This window comes from Apiospora aurea (assembly GCF_038362705.1).
Source record: "Apiospora aurea strain CBS 24483 chromosome Unknown utg000002l_segment0_segment0, whole genome shotgun sequence".
NCBI classification, from domain to species: Eukaryota; Fungi; Ascomycota; class Sordariomycetes; order Amphisphaeriales; family Apiosporaceae; genus Apiospora; species Apiospora aurea.
Genome location: NW_027117389.1, coordinates 1,086,611 through 1,106,912, shown reverse-complemented (window position 1 = coordinate 1,106,912; position 20,302 = coordinate 1,086,611). Strand labels below are relative to the sequence as shown.

The window sequence follows — 20,302 nt, the reverse complement described above, 5'->3', positions numbered from 1 at the left end:
GGCCAAAGGCTGCCAAAAGGGCCAGTAGTTGCCAGCAGCCAGCGTTTGTGTGGCTGTCGCAGGTGGCAGGCACACAACACAGGCTCGCAGGCTCGCTGGCAGACAGGGCCCCCTTCTAACCTGTGCAGGCATACGGCTCTGCGGCAAGCGACTGTTGAGACGATAAGGGATTGGCGTCCGAGAAGAAGCCGTGGTTAGGCCACCGGGCCCACCGAATCTGCTCCGCCGTGAGGAGGATTCCGGATGTGCTGATGCAGAGGCTCCGTTTATGTGACATCATTCGGCGGCATGTCCATTAGTGTGCGCGCTGGTCAGCGGCCAAGCAGCCTACTCGCCGGTGGGGGTGCGCTGGCTTGGCTGGCGTCGATCCTGGGCCATGCGAAAGCCCTGCAAGCCTGCAAGGCCCTGGGCAAAAGAAGCAAACAGCGTGCTGGCGTGGAAGGCCTAGCGATTTAGCCAGGCCTAGCAAGGCCTAGCAAGGCCCTGGCCCGATGCTGCAAGGCTTTCTCAGCCTTTTGCCTCACCTTTAGCCGGATTGGGCGGTGACAGCCGCAGATCCATGGTGTTTAAGCTTTGGAAAAGCCTGAAGAAGGAGACGCCGCTAGGACCACCTCGTCGGCTTGTACCTCCTCGACGCCGTTCCTTGACTCGCGGTGAGACTGCGCAATAAACATGGCAGCAAATCAGAAGGCCGTGTTTGGCATGCATCAAGCAGCACACTTGACACTCTCGCGTTCTTCAGGACATGATGCACACGCTGGATTTCATCACTTTTTCTCGGATAAGTCCTGCCAAAACGTAGGTATTTCGGATTCGTGAAAACACAGCCAGACGTCGAACGGGGGACATTGCAAAGTTGAGCACGCTTTCAATATGGCATCCAAAGAATCAGCCCCCGAATATACATTTTCGATGCACATACATACATACCTACATGCCAGAGGTGTCCATGATAGGTAGAGATAGATTACTGTGCTGCATAGACTGACTTACTGTAGTTGCATACGATAAAGCGGTCCGTTAGTCAAGGTATTCCTGCCTAAGGCCCACTTTGGAATCAAGCAGAAACGGCGATAGACTGCGTCAGTGGCCCCACGGCGAACCCCTCCATTACCCAGAGTCTCACGACAAAAGAGTTTTCCTCTCGTACGGTACCGCCTCGCAGCATATGATGTAATGTTTCTCCGATATCTAGGCCAGAAGTCCTTTTGACCGGCCGATCGTCTCCTTACCTTGACAGTTAGAGGCTATCCTTTTTTCCCATACATACCAAAAATATTCAGCAAACTCCCCCTACCACCAGCAACCAAACAGCCTAAGATCTGATCTATCCACAATCAGATTCACACATACATACTACACCATAACACACCATACACAATACCCTCAACTACCATCAACATGGCGGCCGCACAGAAGATGTTCAAGCTGAACAACGGCGTCGAGATCCCCGGCCTCGGCTTCGGCACCTTCGCCAGCGAGGGCTCCGTCGGCGAGACCTACAAGGCCGTTATGTGCGCCCTCAAGGTGGGCTACAGGAACCTGGACTGTGCCTGGTTCTACCAGAACGAGGGTGAGGTTGGTGAGGCCGTTCGCGACTTCCTCAAGGAGAACCCCTCGGTGAAGCGTTCAGACATCTTCATCTGCACCAAGGTCTGGAACCACCTCCACGAGCCCGAGGAGGTCGAGTGGTCGCTCAACAACTCGCTTGAGAAGTTCGGCCTGGACTACATTGACCTCTTCCTCGTCCACTGGCCCATTGCCGCCGAGAAGGATGACAAGTACATGCCCAAGATTGGTGCCGACGGCAAGTACATCATCAAGAAGGAGCTGACTGAGAACCCCGAGCCCACGTGGCGTGCCATGGAGAAGCTGCAGGAGAGCGGCAAGACTCGCGCCATCGGTGTCTCCAACTGGACCATCGACGGCCTCAAGAAGTTGCTGTCCTTCGCCAAGATCAAGCCCACTGTCAACCAGATCGAGATCCACCCCTTCCTGCCCAACGAGGAGCTCGTCAAGTTCTGCCTCGAGAACGACATTCTGCCCGCCGCCTACTCCCCACTTGGTTCGCAGGACCAGGTCCCCAACACCGGCGAGAAGGTGCGCACCGACAAGACCCTGAACGAGGTGGCCGACCGCAGCGGACACACGCTCGCCCAGGTCATTCTGGCCTGGGGCCTGCGCCGCGGCTACGTCGTGCTCCCCAAGAGCTCTACCCCCTCGCGCATCGAGAGCAACTTCCAGATCCCCGAGCTGTCGGACGCCGACTTCGAGGCGGTCAACGGCGTGGCCAAGGGCCGTCACACTCGGTTCGTCAACATGAAGGACACTTTCGGATACAACGTGTGGCCGGAGGAGTCGGTCGAGGCGGGCACCGCCGTCGCTTAAGCGATTCGTTACGTCGGGAACGCGCGATGGCTGTACACTAGATTGTGACCAGTGGAAACACCACTGGATGGCGTCGACCTTGCTGTTTCATACCGAAGGCGGCGCAGCCAACAGCTTTTTAACGTAGATAATGAATAATGACATTAGAACAAAACCTGTAGACGGTATCCATAATAATTGGTGACAGTTGCTGCGGACGGCGTGCGAGTCAAGTAAGTAGTATCAGGACGTAGTCGTTGCGCGGACAATCCAAAGGGGAATTTTGTGCGAAGGGGGTTGAGGGAATCGTGGGATTCTTTAATCTCTGGTAATTTTCCTGGCTCCGAAATTCCCGGGTGATTGATTAGTGGCTGAAGACGGCACTTCGCTTCCATGATCAATCCACCCAAGCCAAGCCAAGCCTAACCTAGAGCCTGGCATGGCATGGCACCCCACGGTTTGGGGCTGGTGAACAGCGCCTGAACGCTGAGTGCTGAGTGCTGAGTGCTGAGTGCTGAGCGCACCTCGTTTTTTTTCTTGCTCTGCCAGTTGACCTCTGAACCAACCGCGCCTATCGCTATGTTAGCGATTTGATTAATGCTGTGACACCGTTACACTATTGATTGCGTTCAAAAATAGAAACGCCCAATCTGCAACCAGGACGTGGTCCTCCGGGGGCAATCCAAAGCCCAAGCCTCTCGCATCACAATGTACCGCAATTTCTCATTGTCCAACCGATCTCAATCAATGCCTTATGACGACGGAGAACCGCAGGATGAAAATAACCATGTGGCACGGTGACCATTGTGGCATGGAACCGTTGAGCGCCCTCGGCTGGACAGGCGGTAGGGGTAGGTGGCCCGCAGTTCGGGTAAAAAAAGAAAGAAAAAAGAAAGAAGAAAGGAAAAAGAGAAAAAGAAGTAGAGCACTCGGCCTTCCCCTGCCAGCTATTGTCGCCGAGCCATGCTGTAGCAGCAATCATTGACGGACTCGCTGATTTGTGCTGTCACTTGTGGGCTGTTGAGCCGTGATCGTCATGGTTGACTCGGGCGGCATTACTACAGCAAGCAGCGAACCCCAACTTTTAGAGGGTGATTTCTCATTAACAGTGGGCTCGACGGACCGACTGGCTCACCTGGGATTTGGGCACTTCTCTGACTCTCCGTGTGTCAACCGCCTCTCCTCGTGCCTCGCGCGCAGCAGCGTCGTCGTCAGCACTAAAAAGCCGGCTGGCCGGACGGTTGGTTGGCCAAAGTGCCGGCCAAAAGAAAAGTACCTACCTACTGGTGACCTACAGGGCCTATCTCCGTGGCCTACCTGCAGCGCGCCTCGGACGGTACACAGATCCCCCCGGAGCCAATTCCAGCTGGAAATTTGGCGACGGGTGCAGCCTGATATTATTATCGATATTTGAAATTAGCCATGGCGTCAACCCGTAGGGGACATCTCAGGCGAAACCTGCTGCATCGGACCCAGGGACGTGGTCGAGGCGCGCGCATCTCCTTCAAACCTAAACCGACCGAGGGGTGGCATTGACGTCGCTTTAATGCTACCATCTCCCACCTGAGCTAGGCACCCGAGCCACGATATCATGCTTTGATCATCCCTAAATCCCCAGCATGGCATCGCATCGGTGCCGGTGGGGTTTGATGCACGAGGATCATAGGTGGTTGCATGTAGATGTGTGGTCGTAGCTAGCTGGGCTTCAACGTGCTGGTATGCCATCCATCACTGATCACCTTCGGCCTTGGAGGAGCCCAGCGGGCGATGGGTATGTCGATGGAGCCAGGCCAGGGCTACGCTCCCATCATCACCCGTTCGATCAGGCATCCTTCGGCCACCCTGGTCAGCATCGAGCATCCCGGAAGGCCGTCGAACCCTACCTGTATGCGACAACTACCGCCCGTCGCCTGCAGCAGCAGGCCCCAAAGCCGTAGATTCATTCGTCGACGTCGTCCACCTCCCTCCGGCCTACGCTGGCCCTACCCAACACCTAACGGACGGACTTTCTCAAAGCGGAACCAAATATTGGCTTGGCGGCTGCGACCTTTAGCGCTGGGTGGACCCCTAAAATACCACCACATCCGGCCATTCACGACGGATCCTAATTAACCAAACCCTCTGAACCCTCCAGCATGGCCCAGCAACAAAGCAGCACGGCGGCCTGGGACGCAGGCGCAGCCAGGTAAATGAAATCGCTCATCTTTCGGGATACGAGGACACGAGGAATTGGGAGAGTCATGTCTGCGTCCGACGGGACCCCACGAGGCCGTCGATGCCGCAAGGATTGGCCACGGAGAATAGAGAATACCTAACCTAGCTGAACCAGGGCCCAGGTAGGCTGGCAGGCTGCCAGGCCGTCCCATTGCCAGCCCATGCCATCCCATCACCATCCCTAGCCCATCCCACGCAGCCACGCGCGGGCTGTGGCCTCTCGGCTCCACGTGGAACGCGTGGGTTCTTGCTCTGGCGTGGGATTCAATTTCCTATGCAGATGTGGTGTGAGCATGTCGCTTGCTTTTTTTTTCTTCTTCTTCTCTCTCTGTGCGTGTGTGTGTGTGTGTACATAGAGCATGTCTTAATTTTTAACGGGACACGACACGTCTTACCGGAAGCCAGGACTAGCGGATCCGCCCACACGCGCTGGCGGAGGTTAGCGACTATCGAATCGGAGACGACCTCATCAGCCAAAATCGCCCATGCTGTGGAGTTTCCAGCAAGGCAGCCCCAGGGACCCCCCAAGGGCGATATGGATGCATTAGTGGCTTTTCACGATGGTGCCTTTTTTGATAGTCACAGGAGGTCTCTGTGCTCGGGCTGGGTGGTCAAGCGTTCGGAACACAGGCACACCATACACACACCCCGCACTGGCAAAAGCCAAAGCCGATTTTTACTTATGACCGGCGAGGTCCCTATCCTGAGCTCGCTGGCGATCCCCCGTGTTGTTCCCTGATCCAAATATCTTACCACGATATTTAGTTTCTGCCCAAACTAAAGATCCAACGGAAAGTCCTATCGTTTAAAACCATACCTAGTCGCATCCTCCTTTCGACTACACACTACTACTACACACCTCTTTTGTGGCTGGCACCTCATCACACATCAACAACTACTACGACTACTACCACCACACTCACTCTCACTCTCTCAACCACAAACCCTCTTTACCTTCACGTCCCTCGTTGCTGTCACTCACCCTCGTTCATCTCCCACCCTCACACACACACCGCCATTATGCATACACACGTTTGCCAGATCTGCAAGACGGAATACTCGTCGTCGTGCTGCTGGTATTGCCATCCTACCAACAAGGTCGAACCTCCCACCAAGGATACTCAGCTCTGAATCATCGAGCTTCTTCACACAAGACGACACCACAACTAGAACCACCACGACAACCACAACAACCACAACAACCACAACCATTTCTGCTTCGCCTGGCGCACCTCCATCTCTCACCCTCACAGAGATGAGATCCGTGTCGCTGATACCTCAACGAAACGAGGCCACCATCTCTACCATGATGGCCACCTTGGGATGATTACATACACACTTTTTACATTTCGGATTTGATAGAAGCACGGGAGAGTCCGTCCTCACACAATCCACTCGGACACTCTCTCAGGCTGGGCACGGTGTTTACTTCTCAATGAGATAAGGGGTCGCGTACCCTTCACCACCCACCATACCACAGCCATGGTCGAACGCATCCTCTGCAACAAGGGAGAAAGGGGCCCAACGAAACAACGGGGCTGTTTCATTCGCTCTACTGCTGGCGGGTGCGTGTCGTAACGTCTTTCGGCCACGAGCCGCCCCCCAAAAGACTTCACCCAGAGTCCGTGGGGGGGCTGCCGTGTCGAGCATGGGAAACGAGATGCTTGCGTGACAATCGGGTCGCGATGCATTTTCATGATGGGGGGCGCATCGGGATACCCAAACCTTTTTTGATTTGCTCTGGTTCCATTCACACTATTTTTTATCAGCGGGCGTTGGTCGGGATCGTCCTTTTTCTCTCCAGGCGTTGGCGCGCGGTCGGGTCAAAAGATCAATGGATATATTCTTATTCGGGACTGCATTTACACAAGGGCTTACACACACACACACACACTACGCTTCTCCATCCTCACGCACTACATTAGCTTACATTTCCCACATACCTCCTACACCGTCCCCCTCTCTTTTGGAATCTACCGGGAGTAAACACAAAGCACTTGGGAGGAAAATCGAGAGAGAGAAAAGGAGAGATGGTGTAGAATTCCTACACACACATACACGTACAAGACAGCCAACGCGCTTGCCTACATTAGGGTACTACCAGTAATATTTAACAGGTAACACATCAAACATCACATCATGCTACCTACCTACATGTACACACCCAACTCTTCTAGAAAGAACAGGCAAACCTTCTAGACCAGACCCGATCTGTCGCGATCATGTATGTACGTGAAATTCCTCCGGCGGCCAAATCTCTACCAGCCATCCTGTCCTGGAGGATTGCCGAGAGATGGGCTGATGCTTGCTTGTTGCTGCTGTGGTGTAACCAATGCACTGACTGCTGCAGCTGTCGCTGGCTGGCTGCTGTTTTGCCCAAGCCCGAGTCCGAGAGTCAAGAGTGAGAGTGCTTATACATTTGGTGGTGGGGGCATCTGCATTGCAGCATCCGCAGGTGCTAGTGCCCAGTGCTGTCGCTAAGTTCCCAAACGCCCCACGCACAGCTGGCTGTCGCGGGGGGTTTAACATTGCGATTTGTCGGTCAGCAATGAAAAAAAAAAAGTCTCCAAAGTCACAGTCACAGTCACAGCTGCATGACCAGCTTGTTTTTTTTTTTTTTTTTTTCTTGCTGCAACTCCACGATCTGTGGGCAAAAACTCCAGATGGTGTATGCCTCTTGACATAATCATCGTCAGATTTGCATCTCGTAGCCTGAGAGAGGGGACTGGTTCCCCGTTGTATGTGCCCAAAAATGGCCCTTTCCACGCCCTTTGCAGTACAAGTACAGGTGGGCAGACAGAGCTGGTAACAACAAGCAAAAGTCAAGCATTCGCTAAGCCTACCAAGGGGTCCTTTCCCTCTACCGGGAGGGCTTAGCGGGCATCTGCCGTAATGAAAAAATTCCGCTACCCAAAATGTTGTAGCTACTAATAGTAAATGACGCCCGGCCGCAGGTAGCCGTTTGGGTTCTGGTCCGCGTGCCCGCCTGTGTGCCTGTGTGTGCCTGTCACGTTGCCTGTCTGTTTGAGTCCCGTCTCTGACTCCTTCCTTCGTCCTCCCATTGTATTTCCCGGTGCGTCCCACCAGTGCCCACCACGACCCCTGCGAGTGCGTTCCCCTCCTTGGCAGGCAGATCCGAAAAGCAACAACATGCAGCCAGCAGAAACCCCCAGGCGAAAACTGTCGATCATCGGGAATGAGACTGCCGGTCGAAGCAAGCAAATCTGTGTTACGCCATTGCCGCTACTACTAGGTAGGTGGTGTCCCCCGGGTCCTCATTTTGCACGACTGCCGCCCGCATCACGCTTCGATTAAGTAACCTAGGTAAGGATGGAAAGGGAAGGTAACTGCTTTAGGCATGTAGGGGAACAACTGCACATTGCACGCAGCGAGCGAAATGTGGCAGGCGCACACCCTTGTCTTGTGCGTTGCGCCTCACTGGGTGTGGCTTTGCCTTGCTCACACTCGACGGCAACCCCCGCGGTTCCATCGCGGGCGCGTTGATTGGTCATTGATACTTCTTGATATCTCCCCTTCCTCATTTGGGAAAGCCTCACGAGCATGCTCAAACGGACTTGCATCATGCGACAATGTAGAACCTACGCAACTGCCTATTACATATCATGTAGTATGGATTGGTGTTGCAACACAAGCAAAGATGAAAGCTGCAAGTGCTTTCACATGCGGCTTGTTCAATCCGCTGCCCGTCCAAAAATCCATAACGGAACTTGAAGAAGGCGCGGTACTTTGAAGCGGCGGCAGGGCCATGCTTTATGTCTGGTAGGCATGTACGTGAAGATAACTCACCTGTTGCGTCTCATCAAGCGCACGCCTGCCTTCGTTCAATGGCCGATGGTTTCTGAGCGCTACCTACAGCAACTGCCATCTGGCCCCTGACAGCCACGCAGATGCCCTCGCCCTTGCCAGGACATCGCTTGACCACAACTGATTACTGACGCATCGCTGGCAAGACATTCTGGGCTCCTGCTTTGTCTTCATGCCGTCTTGGAAGTGAACACATTTCTTGAACTCTGGACTTGGACTCTGACATTCTCTTCCCATCTCACATTCTCCTCCAAGACAGGTCGGTTGACAACATCCTCTCCCAACCACACGTTCTCGTCCAAGACCTCGCTTGGTAACATTCGTTCAAGTCACCTTCTCTGACCAATCTCGAATTAACCCCATACGCACTTGCAAGACAGGCTGCGCTTTAGTTTGCACTTTCGACTCGTACTGGGGCATTCGAAGAACAACTGGCCACCCCTCGTTTGGCTCATCATGCTTCTCACTGCAATCCCCTCTCTCTTCTTCTGCCTCGTTGGCCTCGCTGAACCAATCAAGCCAGGTTTCATCGAGTACAATATTACCCAGAGCGACGGTACCGTCGTCCCCGTCTACTTCCATGAAAGCTTCGTCCCGGACAACACGGAAGCAGGTGTACCAGTAGCACAGGAGGCAGTTCCAACAGCCCCATCTCAGGAGCTAGATGCCTACCAAGACTTCGTTATCTCCTGGCACTCTAATCCCACTGTCGGACGGCTCTGCACGCTGAAGTCTCGATCATGCACGACCACGGACAAGTCGGCCATCTGGAATGATTGCGTTGTTCTCAAGAACGGGTTCGATGCCACCCCTGGCTATTGGGACGTGAGCTTCTTCCAGCAGCGCAACCTGTACGGCATGCTGGGCTTCTACGGCCAGTGCATCCTATCTCTGGCACGCGATGATGACCATATCAATGACGGTGCACAGTAGGCATTCATGGACCCTGACAAACTGGAGCTGGCATTGACTATAGCAGGATCTCTACCGTGGACGTGACTTCGTGGATGACCAATGCCGGACGGTCTTGTAGCGTCGTGTACCCCGGCAACGTCATTCGTGTGGGTGCAAAGGTATCGCTCGACTGCCCAAACACCGGGCCTGACGGCGGCCTTGCACGGCTCAAGCTGTGGATTCACTCGCCTGATGGTGAATTCAATCCAAGGCGAGCTGTGGATGTTCCGAATCTTTCGGAGTCGACCCAACCACTCGAGCTTCTCACCGAAGTCTGGAACAACGCAGGCACCCATTTCCCAAAGTGCTCTGAGGGTCCCCGTACCTGCCATACCACATATGATTCGCCAAAATGGCTAGACTGCACGGATTTGCAGGATGTTCTCCTTGCCATGCCCGGGTTTTGGAATGTAAGCGACTGGAGTAGTGCAGGCCAGTTCAGCGAGTTGATCCGCGTCAGCACTTGTGGTATCTATCTGGCACGCCCTGATGGCAATCCCGACGGCGCTCAGTACGTAGGAACTCAGGCTCCATGCTGGGCTAGAGCCATTACTGATCTTGAAATAGGATCTCTTCCCTGGATATTATCCAAAGATTGACAACTGCTTGGTGGCATTGCGTTCAGGAGTTTGGTCCTGGCAACATCCAACGTGTAGAGGCGACCTATATGGATACTTGTCCAAACATCCCAGCCTCGAATGACGATGCACGCATTGACCTATGGATATTTGACTGAGGTGGTTCTATTCAAGTGTTGCATTCGACATTAGAACTATCTTAATAAATGGTGGTAGAGTTCTGGCGAGGAGGTAGAGGATAGTGGTGGTGGGTGAGCCTCCACATTGGCCTCACATATGTCTACATGTTTTGGGCTGTACCGGCGGTCCCTCATTGTTTTTGAGGATGTAACATATGCTATGTAGTCGTTGTGTTATGGGTCTCCGGCAGATGACAAGGCCGTATATTCTGGTATTCTCTAAGAGCTGCCTAATGGTGTTAGTAACAACCTGCCGCGGTCTGCTTCTGCAACACAGCCCTTGTCCACAGTCACAGTATCAGTGTTCATGTGATTTTCCAATTCAAGCCAGTCACGGACCTTGATTGGTTGATAAGCTTGTCGACATCGTGACGCCAAGATGTTGTATGGGCTGGATAAGTACGGCAACTGGCGAGTTGGCCTTGGCTAATATCGACGTTGCGGAGCGGGCAGGGATCTACATCGCCAATTGACACTCCGCATTCAACATCTCGCTTGGCCGGGGCTCAAGAATGGGGGAGCGCGGGGAAGTTCCTCTAATTCGCGGGATTACTTCTGCTGAACACGGCAGTATGCGAGCGCACGTCGTCATCAAGGAGCTCGCATGCCGGTGATGGGAACCCCTCTTCACTGAAGGCGTAGATGGCTGGTTGGTTAATGGAACTAGCATTCGGCATACTTGGTCCTTGATAAATAACCGACGCTTCCCCTGCTTTCGCGGCTCGTGTATGCTTCATTGCTGTCAGTTGTCTGTCTTGGACGTTCTTGCACGCCCTTCCACGCACATACATACCCCCCACCCACCATGCAGCTTCCTACAGCTCACCTCCTCGCCGCCGGCCTCGTCGGCGTCGGCGCCGCGGCAGCGCAGACCCCGTACGACGCGGAGCTGACCGTCAACACGACCGGCGGGCGCTATACGGGCTTTGTCGACACGGCGACCGCCCCGGACGTGAACCAGTGGCGCGGGGTCCGGTACGGCCAGGCGCCCGTGGGGTCGCGGCGGTTCCTGCCACCGCTGGCGGCCGAGGATGACGGCTTGCACCGCTACGCGCGCGACTGGCCGACGGTCTGCGTGCAGCAGGGGGGGCAACTACACGGGGCTGTGGTGGGAGCTGGTGCCCGAGTTTCAGCAGCGGGATCCGCAGGGGGAGGACTGCTTATTCTTGAATGTGTGGGCGCCGCGGAGGCCGGTGGTGGCGGGGGCGGAGGGGGAGGGGAAGGGGAAGGAGAAGGTGCCAGTGATTATTTGGGTGTGTGGTGGGGGGTTTCAGGAGGGAGGGGGGGCATGCGGCTTACCAGGTGCCGGATCAGTGGGTGCAGAGGATGCAGACGCATATTGTGGTTACGTTCAAGTGGGTGAAGCCTTGTCAGCCGTATCGTGATGGTGGAAAGGATGCCTATGCTAACTGTGAATCGTGGTGGGTAGCTATCGACTTAACGTGTTCGGGTTCCCTGGTGCCAATGGCGCGATGACGAACGCAGGGTTCCTTGATGCAAGGCTGGTGTAAGTACGCCCCCTTAACCTGGCGTGAAGAAGCAAGGGTCGGCTTTGCTGATGACTACGAAGTGTTGAATGGGCCAAGGACAACATCGAAGCCTTTGGAGGCGATCCGGAACGCATGATCCTGTGGGGCCAGAGTGCAGGTCAGTCAAATAAGTCAAGACGCCCGTTTGACTGCCCCTAGCTAACAGTACCGCAACAAGGTGCCGGACTGACTGCCTCCTACGTATACGCCAACGGCGAAGACCCCATCATCGCCGGCGCCATCGCCAACTCCGGAACCGTGGGCATCGGTCCCGGCTCGGACGATGACAGCGGCAGTGTCAACAAGTTCTCGCAACTCGCAGACATCGTCGGCTGTGGAGGTCTGGACGCCGAAGAGGAACTCGAATGCATGCAGGGAATTCCGGCTCAGACCCTCCAGAGCGTCCTCCAGTCTGGCCGTGAGGATGTGCCCTCGTTCGGGGCGGTTGTTGATAATGTTACCACCTTCTCCAACTACACCGAGAGGCTCGAGAAAGGACTGGTGGCTAAAATAGTACGTTTTCCGGATGGAGAGTTAGTTGACTAGAAATGGAGGACTGACTGCATCGTTGCACAAACACAGCCTTTGATTACGGGGACTACTTCCAACGAGGCGGCTGCCCTCGTTGGTGGTTTCGACAAGAACGCGACCACGCCGCCCCCGAAGCTGCCCAATAACCCAGTGGGCGGCTTCGACTGCAGCTTACGAGAGGAGCTCAAGTTAGTCTCTCCCTGAGCGACCCATACAGCAAGATTCTCGGAGTGCTGATATGATGAGTAGAGATCGGCTTGACAATGGCCATATCACCTATCGTTACTTGTTCGCGGGGAACTTCTCCAATATCACCCCGCGGTACTGGCTCGGAGCCATGCACAGCTGTGAGTTTCGACGCTACGTATCAGTCCAAACCAAGCAGCAGGCTAACCTACTTTTCTGCGCTCAGCGGATCTGCCCCTTATCTTCGGGACGCACTACCAGTTCCGCGGGAACTCGACCGAGTTGGAATGGCAGACAAGCTATGCGATGGAAGGTTCGTAACCCATATTTCTTTCCCCAAGAACATTCTCCGTTCTCCGCGAAAGTACCGTTGAACAAAACAACGGCTACCAGAAAGCGGTTGCTAACTTACCATCCTTCATCTAGATATGTGGGTAGCCTTCGCCACAGATCCTTCCAAAGACCCCTCCACGAGCAGCGGATTGGTATGGCCCAAGTACAGTCCGGACGGAGAGACGGTGGTCTTGTTCGGAAACGGCACTGAGGCGGCACAGTTGGCTCCGCCGTCGATCGCCGATATCAGTGACTGTTCGGATGGGTAAAGGGGCATATGTCGGCTCCATACGAGCGGGCATGTATGTAACTACGCTGTATATAAGCCGGGTCCTGCCGGTGAGACGTAGCGGGAAAAGTCTCGAAGGAAGCCTGAAATAGGCATTGTTTATTATAACCAGGAGAGCAATGGCATGGTCACTATTGGAAGATTGAAAGACTACATGGGATTAAAGAAAGTCACCTAGAAACTAGAGTAAGCACGAGGGTTTAGTGTTAATTCATTATTAGAGATTATGATTATTTTTATATCTCGCTGAAGCCTCTTTGATCTCCACTCGTTTCCTTAATAAGACGAGGTCTCTTCCTCGTCCTGGGCTGGCTGGTTATCTTGGTTTTGCTTCTCCTGCTCGTGTTGCTCCTCTGGCTCGTGTTGCTCCTCTGGCTCGTGTTGCTCCTCTGGCTCCTCTGGCTCCTCTGGCTCCTCTGGCTCCACGAGAAACTCTTTGTCATACCCGTATACTGCGTTCTGCCATAGGAACGCCTCAGCGGCCAATTCAACGGCAGGAGAGAATACGAAGCCCTGAATAGTGAGACGGGAAACATCAGGCTCCCAGATATTGAACTTCTCCAGGAACCATTCGTGATTCGGCTTCCAATAATGTGCATCAAAAAAAAAAAAAAAAAAAAAAAATAGATGCATGACCCAGGTCCTCAACCTCCTGGAGCGTCTCGGTGGCCACAGTCCTCAGCTCGTCGCGTAGGGCCCGGAGCCTGACGGCTCTCGGGGCGTCGTTAAGCGCGACGGAGAAATTCTGGGCATTCTTGAGAAGTCTGTCGTAGTACGCGGCGCTCGAGCCCTCGCCTGAGGAATGGCTGACTTCGTTTCTCAGCTTCTTGGCTTCCCACAGGTTCTGCCGAATCGGTACGTCCCAGAATGTCCAATAATGTAGAAATCTGTTGTTTGACAGGGTCTCGAAGCGCACTTCCTCGTGGCCACCGGGAAACTTGAATCTCCACAGGAAGGGCAGGTGCTTCTTGCAGAAGTCGTGAAAGGCTCCTTTGTTGTGAGAATTGGCTTCGGACAGAAGCCGGTAGCCAACAGACGAGGGGATGATCACGTAGGATGTTGCGTTGTCCTCCCAGCTGGAATCGTCAAGGCGGGTCTCTTCCTTCAGGGCCTTGACCTCTCCGGCCGACACAGGGCTAGGCGGTATCTTCTTTTCCTCCAACGGTTCGTCCGGGACATAAGCCGGGCACTCCCAATTGGAACCATCCAGGTGGTTGTCGATTACCGTATCCTCTGAGCTACCCCAAGCTCCACTCTGTGAGACGCCCAGGTCAGCGAGACCGAGTTTTTTGTCTCGAGGAGACGGTGTGTCGCATGAAGTGGCAATTGGTGGAATCTATCGCTGCTTCGAGCTTGGTCGACGTGGGCTTGGTAGGCTCAGGTTCCTCTTTCTCCGCTGACTTTGCTCGGCTCAAGGAGGCGGCAGTGGGTTGTAGGTACGATTTCTGGGCTATGCTGGGGGCTGCCTTCGGCTGGGGGGCATTGCGCGACGTGCTTGAGCTGGACTTGCGCCTCAGTATGTCATTGTCAAGCTTGAGTTTCGCGATTTCTCTCAAGAGGCGCTTGTTTTCCTCTTGGAGTGTTGCTTGGTGAGTCGGCATCATGCTTCTTGATGCGACGAGATAGGTTTCCTGTTGACGGAAAGACGGGATTCGTTTGGTGCATGCAATTATGTTGATGATGTTGCATTTCTTGGTAGGGTGAGATCTGTTTGAGATGAACTGAAACAGATGCTGGGGAAAAGGAAGGAAGGAAAATTAATAGGTAACAGTTGTCCTGATAAAAGTGAATAGAAAACAATCTTAGGCGGGCCACGTTCTATAGTGCTTCAAGATGGAGGGGCCTCTTACACCTAGCATTCACACTTTTGCCACATTGGTTGTGAATTCGTGTGGGGTCTTCCAAGTCTGAGGCCTTCGGACAATTGCTTGTAGACTGAATTGGGGTTAAGGGGCGTATAGTCACTATTATACATTAGAACATCTGCATATCTCGTGGAAGCTCCTTTTCTCGTGTAAAGCTCATCACCGATAACCTCGATGGTGAAGGATATACAGTTGGCACCGACCGTGACGTTCTACTTTCGGGGCCGTCGACTAGGGGCTGTCCAGACCGCTGCAGCTATGGGACATGTTACACCTCAAAACTCTGGAACTTTAGCCATCTCAAATTCAGTGGCAATTGAAGACCATTCCGGGGACAACAATGTTAACGATAGTAGCAGCCGGTACCTAAACGAGCAGCCTACCAAAGCAACAATGAAAAGGTGCTCCCCAAGACGTAGGCTAGACATATTTCCATTGACCTTCTGGCCATAATCAATCGATCCCCTTTTTCGTCTTTGCTCGCCCCCTTAATAGGAAAATCATGCTGGTGAAATGTGCCTTCGGCTGCTGTATTGCATCGTTTTTGCGGTGGTGTTCCCAGATTTTCAACCTCTTCCCATTCTTGAAGCGTTATGTTGTCTGTATACTCGTATTTTGCTCTCGTCGAATCTTAGTCGTCGCTTATCGGAAACCCTTCTAGGCTATTTGCAAAAATAGAATCGTCGTTATCTACGGTAAAACTGTCCGCGGTATCGCAGGTCTCCTCCTGCCACCACCAAGCCCGGAGAGCCAGCTCGACGGCAGAGAAAAAACTGAGACTCGTTCATGCTGGCGGCAGCATCTCCGTGACCGAAGCTATAGAATGTCAAGAAGAAGGACTCATGGTAAGCCACCCTCTCGATGGGGAGTATGGATGCTAATCCCAGCGCCTCAATTTCTTCGAGTGTTTCTCTCGCAACGTCCCTGAGCTGGTCTCTGAGCTCCCAGGTTCTTTCAGCTCTTGCGGCATTGCCAACAGCCACGCTCAGGGCTTGCGTGAACTTCAAGTGCTCGTCATACTAGTCGCCGTCCCACCACTGGCTTTGAAAGTGGCTGATGGCCTTTTTCGAGAGGCGAGCTTTGTGCAGAGCATCCATGAAGTGAGTGTAATTGATTTGCAAGGTGTCTGGGATGACCTAGCAACCAACAATGGACTCAATTTCTTCGCCTTCGAGCTTTACTTTAGGGCGCCGCCTTTGAACTTGGCCTTCCTAAAGTTATGCACGGCGTACTGATGCTTTTCGAAGGGTATCCGGGTTTGTCCCTTGCAGAAATTAGTTAGAACAAGGATTTGGCCAGAATTAAGAAGGCAAACCATTGCATGGAATCAGAGTCAGTCGTGGATGGGTTTATAGTGTGTATTAACTATTATAATGTGTCAAACTCGGGAGAGGGCAATGGGTAGGTCAGCCAACCAGTTGCCAATCCATAGTCTCGCCTGCTATCTGCTTTGTGACGATATAAGCGGATCTCCGCAGAAGAAGGTGCTGCTAGCAACAGCAACGGCTTATGGCCCTCCAGATGAAGGCGGCAATGAAAAGATGAAATGGTAGCCAGGTCACGGGTGAGCTTGCGACCAATTGTTTAGCTAGAAGACTTCACGTTCCTTACGATTTACGATCCTTGTTCGCCTGCTGGGGTTTTCCCGCCGAGGTCCATTTGGTGCTCGTCGTGGTAGGCTTCCTGATCGATTGATCCGTCTTGATGATCGAAATAGACGTCGCCGGTGTTGATGACAGTACAATTTCCCTTGGTCGGGTAATCCTCCTCGTACGTAATTTGTTGGTTGCCACCTTCTGCCGATTCCTAATCGTCTACAACCGACTCAGCTTCGTCAAAGTTGTTGTACGCATAGGCAGCCAGTGCGACCAGAGGCGACAACCCAGGCTTTTCGTCCAAAAGATAAGGGTTTGTGCCAGGTGGACTTATCTGAGTGCTAACGACTGTTAACCGGTGGAAGTCCTCGAAGAAGCATTTGTGGTGGATCTGCCACTGACGTCGAATGTATAACAGTGACGAGTAGCCTAAGGCCTCAATCTCCTCTTAAGTTTTGGCTGCCACCTGTGCCAGTTCTTCGCGTATCGCCCAGACTCTGGCCGCTATCGGCGCGTCGTTTAGAGCCACGACGAGTGTGTGTGCTATCTTCAGGAGGTCATCGATCAAGATGGCCTCGCGCATCTGGGTTGAGAAATGGCTGCATGCATTGCGCAGCGTTCTTGCTTCTCTCAGAGCCTCATTCAAATCATCGCTGCCTCGGAGTGGTCCGTTGGAGGCCGTAGGAAATTGAAGAGACCACTCGACTTCTTTCCACTCGAAGCGGACTTCCGCGTCGCAGCCGGGGAATTCCTCCTCGTAAAGCTCGGGGCCATATCTTGCAGAAGCTGCGAAGCGCCCCTCTGGCAAGATCGTGCGCTTCGCTCATGGCGTACCAGGAGAATGCAGACGAGATTTTCATCCACTTCGACGCTTCGTTCTTCCATAAGGGGACTTCCAGTTGCGTTATCTTTTTCAGGGCTTTCTCTTCTATGGGAAGAAGCGTGCCCTCTGGAACATTGCGCGGCACAGGGGTCCCTCCAATCTATTGGGTCTGGCTTTGGAGGGACCCAAATCGAGGTATCGGAACGTGTGTTGGAACTGTCTGTGCTGCTCTTAAGTCCTTTCTTTCATGGGCTTTTTGGTGCTGTCTTCTTCTCCCCAGTGCATTCGGTGTGACGTAGGTATCCAATCGGCTGTCATACTTTCCCACATACGCCAATTCGATGAGTGACATCCACGAGTTTCCCGTCGTCGTGAGTATATACCCTGCTGTGCGTGCCCTTGAACAGTGGAGATGGCGGTGGCTTGGACGTCGAGCTCGTCTCTGCTACTTTCGCTCAACTGGTCGAGGCTACGGTGGCGCGAAGATACGATTTTGATGGTGCTGGGTTCTGATTTGTTGCTGAGCCACTGCTCAAAGTGGCCTCGTTGTTTGTCCGATCATGCTGCTTGTCGACGTTGCTTTGCAGCGCCGCATTTTCAAGCTTGAGTCGGGCGATTTCGGCCTCAAGACGCTCAATCTTGGCTTTCTCAAGCCCCAGCCGATGTGTAGCGGAACCAATGTAGTGGACCATTTTGCATTCCTGAGGAGAAGAGTGCTGAGAGGAGATGAGAGGAGAGAAGGGGATTTGTGGCAGAACAACAGTGTGCTAGGTATGGTTATGTTCTAGGTGAATCTACTAGGATAAAACAAAATATTCACACGGAGAAGGAATAAAAGATGGTTGATGCATCGAAGTTGTGTGGATGAGAAAAACACGTAAAAAATATCTGGGCTGAAGTGTTTAATAAGTAGGGTTGAATAGCATTAATTGCGAACAATAGATACGTATCGCTAACCTTATTATACACTTAACAGTTATACTATTCTTGCAGTTACGATGTAAAAGTTGAGCCGGATAAGGCAATGTGTTCAAAATGTACTAAACTTCTCGGTATTAAAAAGAAAAGGGTAAAAGCAGGTTATTTAATCGTATATTAAGTACTGGACTTATTATATATATCGCTCAAGATTTTTTGATTCGGTCAAAGTCCCAAGGTCCCACGATCTTCATGAAGCCGACGGAGATTCCGCGCCCGAGAATTTCCTCCATTTCATTGGGACGGTCGAGGCAGAGCAGCACATGAGCTCGGACATACCCAGGCAGCCAAGGCATCCATTATGTGCAATGTTTTGAGTACCTTTGTGGTGATCTATATCGATGAGTTGTTTGCCGCTTAAGTGGCAGCGTCTCCTGTGTTGTGGGTGTTGAATTCTGTTACTGTTTGGGTGGCGGCGTCTCTCGTGGTGTGGATATTGAATTCTCTCATGGTATAGGTGTTGACTTCTGTCGTGGTCTGCGTAGCGTGGTTGCTTGACATGTTGATACCGTGGTGGCGTGGGCTATGAAGTTCGTGGTGAAACGGTAAATGTTCTTGATACACCATTTCGTCTTCTTTCTCAAAGACACATTTGTCTTTTATGTTTAAATTGCCGGGTTGCAAGTTCTCCAAGGAATTGTTGCCACCTTCCAAGTCGCGGTGGTCGAGCCCAAAGCTTTGTCGCTGCCATCTCCACGCCTCGACGGCAAGCCAGACCGCCGTTCCATGGTGGTACCCTTTCACACCATGATCTGCTCTTGCAGCTGCGTTCTGTAGGAACCATTCATGGTGAGGCTTCCACTCCCGGCGAGAGGGCGTAATAGATGCGAATCCTAGAGCTTCAATCTCCTGAAGTGTCTCCGCGGCCAGCCCTCGCAACTCATCCCGGAGTTGCCGAACCTGTAGTGCCCGCGGCTCGTCATTCAGGGCCACGGCGAGAGCTTGGGAGTTCTGTAGAAGACGGTCAAACCCCACCGCGTCCCATTGTTCTGGCTTATAATGGCAGACTGCGTTCCTCAGCGGCGTGACGAAACGGAGAGCACTCGAGGCGCCCAGGTAGGTTACACCGGGTACATTATCGTTGTGCCAGTGATCGATGCAGATCTGGACAATTGGTGTCTCGAGGAGAATCGTAGGCGGTCCGCTGAGGAAGAAGCCTCTCCAGATAAACCACTGGTAGCAGTGGCAGAAGGAGTACCACGCCTCCTTGACAATGCCCAGTGCTTTGGTTTGGAGTCGCAGCCCCTCGGTAGACTCAATCTCGATATGAGTCGAGGCTTGATTATCGAACGCCGTGTTATAGAGGCGTGTTTGGGTGGCCAAATGAGATGTTTGTTCCTCGCCAGGGGCTTCTACCTCAGTACGGCCTTCGTCATCGGCAGTTTCTTGTCCATTATCCACTCCCCATAACGGAAGCTCGGTGATCTCGGCGCTGAAGTAGACCGTATCATCGCTGGAAGGCCAGCCGCTCCTATCCTCCACAATTCCTTCAACCTTCCAGTCATCATTGCTATTGGAGGTCCCTTGGTGACACCCCAAACAGGACAACGTTGCCGAGTGTTAAACAACAACCTTGTGGGCCGCATCTAGCGCCCTATTGATAGCCATTATCGCTTAGCCTCGATGTTGAATCGAGTGTGGCCTTTGATGGGTTATTTCGGCTTGGTTTATATCTTTCTGTGGATATAATGCGGACAAGATGAAATCTCTTGTCGGGTGTGCGCGAAGGAAATTCCAAGAGGAAGTATGAAAATTCGGTTGCGATGAAAGAGCAGTAATTGTTTCCTGCGCTTTGCGGGGTATGGATAGTAAAATGATTGTATTCATTATTATAGGATGGACAATAGCACTCTAGAATAGTGGGGAGCAAATTTATTATTATTATTAATAGTACGCCGTATGCCGAAGGCCTTCGGTATATTTATTTAGTTCCTCGTGTAATAAACCGTGCCGAAGCTGGATTAAAAATACACGCTGTCAATATCGTAAAATTTATTTTACGTGCTCGACGTTACTATGCTGGTTTTTACCCACCAGCCTAGTGACCCTTGCTTTA

At 52.9% G+C, this 20,302-nt stretch overlaps 6 protein-coding genes across 6 annotated transcripts; 3 read left to right on the top strand and 3 right to left on the bottom strand.

The window, feature by feature from the left end:
- Positions 1 to 1,401: 1,401 nt before the first annotated feature.
- PG986_002749 (Glycerol 2-dehydrogenase (NADP(+))) lies at positions 1,402 to 2,388 on the top strand (the record flags this gene model as incomplete). Its single annotated transcript, XM_066838971.1, has 1 exon — positions 1,402 to 2,388. One exon carries the CDS (start codon positions 1,402 to 1,404, stop codon positions 2,386 to 2,388), a length of 987 nt encoding a protein of 328 aa, XP_066704035.1.
- A 6,474-nt stretch (positions 2,389 to 8,862) lies between these two features.
- Positions 8,863 to 10,096, top strand: PG986_002748 (uncharacterized protein; the record flags this gene model as incomplete). Its single annotated transcript, XM_066838970.1, has 3 exons — positions 8,863 to 9,335; positions 9,386 to 9,871; positions 9,928 to 10,096. 3 exons carry the CDS (start codon positions 8,863 to 8,865, stop codon positions 10,094 to 10,096), a joined length of 1,128 nt encoding a protein of 375 aa, XP_066704034.1.
- Positions 10,097 to 10,922: 826 nt separating this feature from the next.
- PG986_002747 (Alpha/Beta hydrolase protein) lies at positions 10,923 to 12,965 on the top strand (the record flags this gene model as incomplete). Its single annotated transcript, XM_066838969.1, has 9 exons — positions 10,923 to 11,186; positions 11,432 to 11,472; positions 11,547 to 11,624; positions 11,688 to 11,764; positions 11,825 to 12,159; positions 12,229 to 12,365; positions 12,427 to 12,524; positions 12,590 to 12,676; positions 12,790 to 12,965. 9 exons carry the CDS (start codon positions 10,923 to 10,925, stop codon positions 12,963 to 12,965), a joined length of 1,293 nt encoding a protein of 430 aa, XP_066704033.1.
- Positions 12,966 to 13,261: 296 nt separating this feature from the next.
- On the bottom strand, positions 13,262 to 14,586 carry PG986_002746 (uncharacterized protein; the record flags this gene model as incomplete). Its single annotated transcript, XM_066838968.1, has 3 exons — positions 13,262 to 13,567; positions 13,635 to 14,240; positions 14,290 to 14,586. The coding sequence occupies 3 exons, from the start codon at positions 14,584 to 14,586 to the stop codon at positions 13,262 to 13,264; spliced, it is 1,209 nt and encodes a 402-aa protein (XP_066704032.1).
- Positions 14,587 to 17,723: 3,137 nt separating this feature from the next.
- PG986_002745 (uncharacterized protein) lies at positions 17,724 to 17,960 on the bottom strand (the record flags this gene model as incomplete). The annotated part of the gene is made up of 1 exon (XM_066838967.1): positions 17,724 to 17,960. The coding sequence occupies one exon, from the start codon at positions 17,958 to 17,960 to the stop codon at positions 17,724 to 17,726; it is 237 nt and encodes a 78-aa protein (XP_066704031.1).
- A 643-nt stretch (positions 17,961 to 18,603) lies between these two features.
- Positions 18,604 to 19,832, bottom strand: PG986_002744 (uncharacterized protein; the record flags this gene model as incomplete). The annotated part of the gene is made up of 2 exons (XM_066838966.1): positions 18,604 to 19,756; positions 19,819 to 19,832. The coding sequence occupies 2 exons, from the start codon at positions 19,830 to 19,832 to the stop codon at positions 18,604 to 18,606; spliced, it is 1,167 nt and encodes a 388-aa protein (XP_066704030.1).
- Between the last annotated feature and the right edge of the window lie 470 nt (positions 19,833 to 20,302).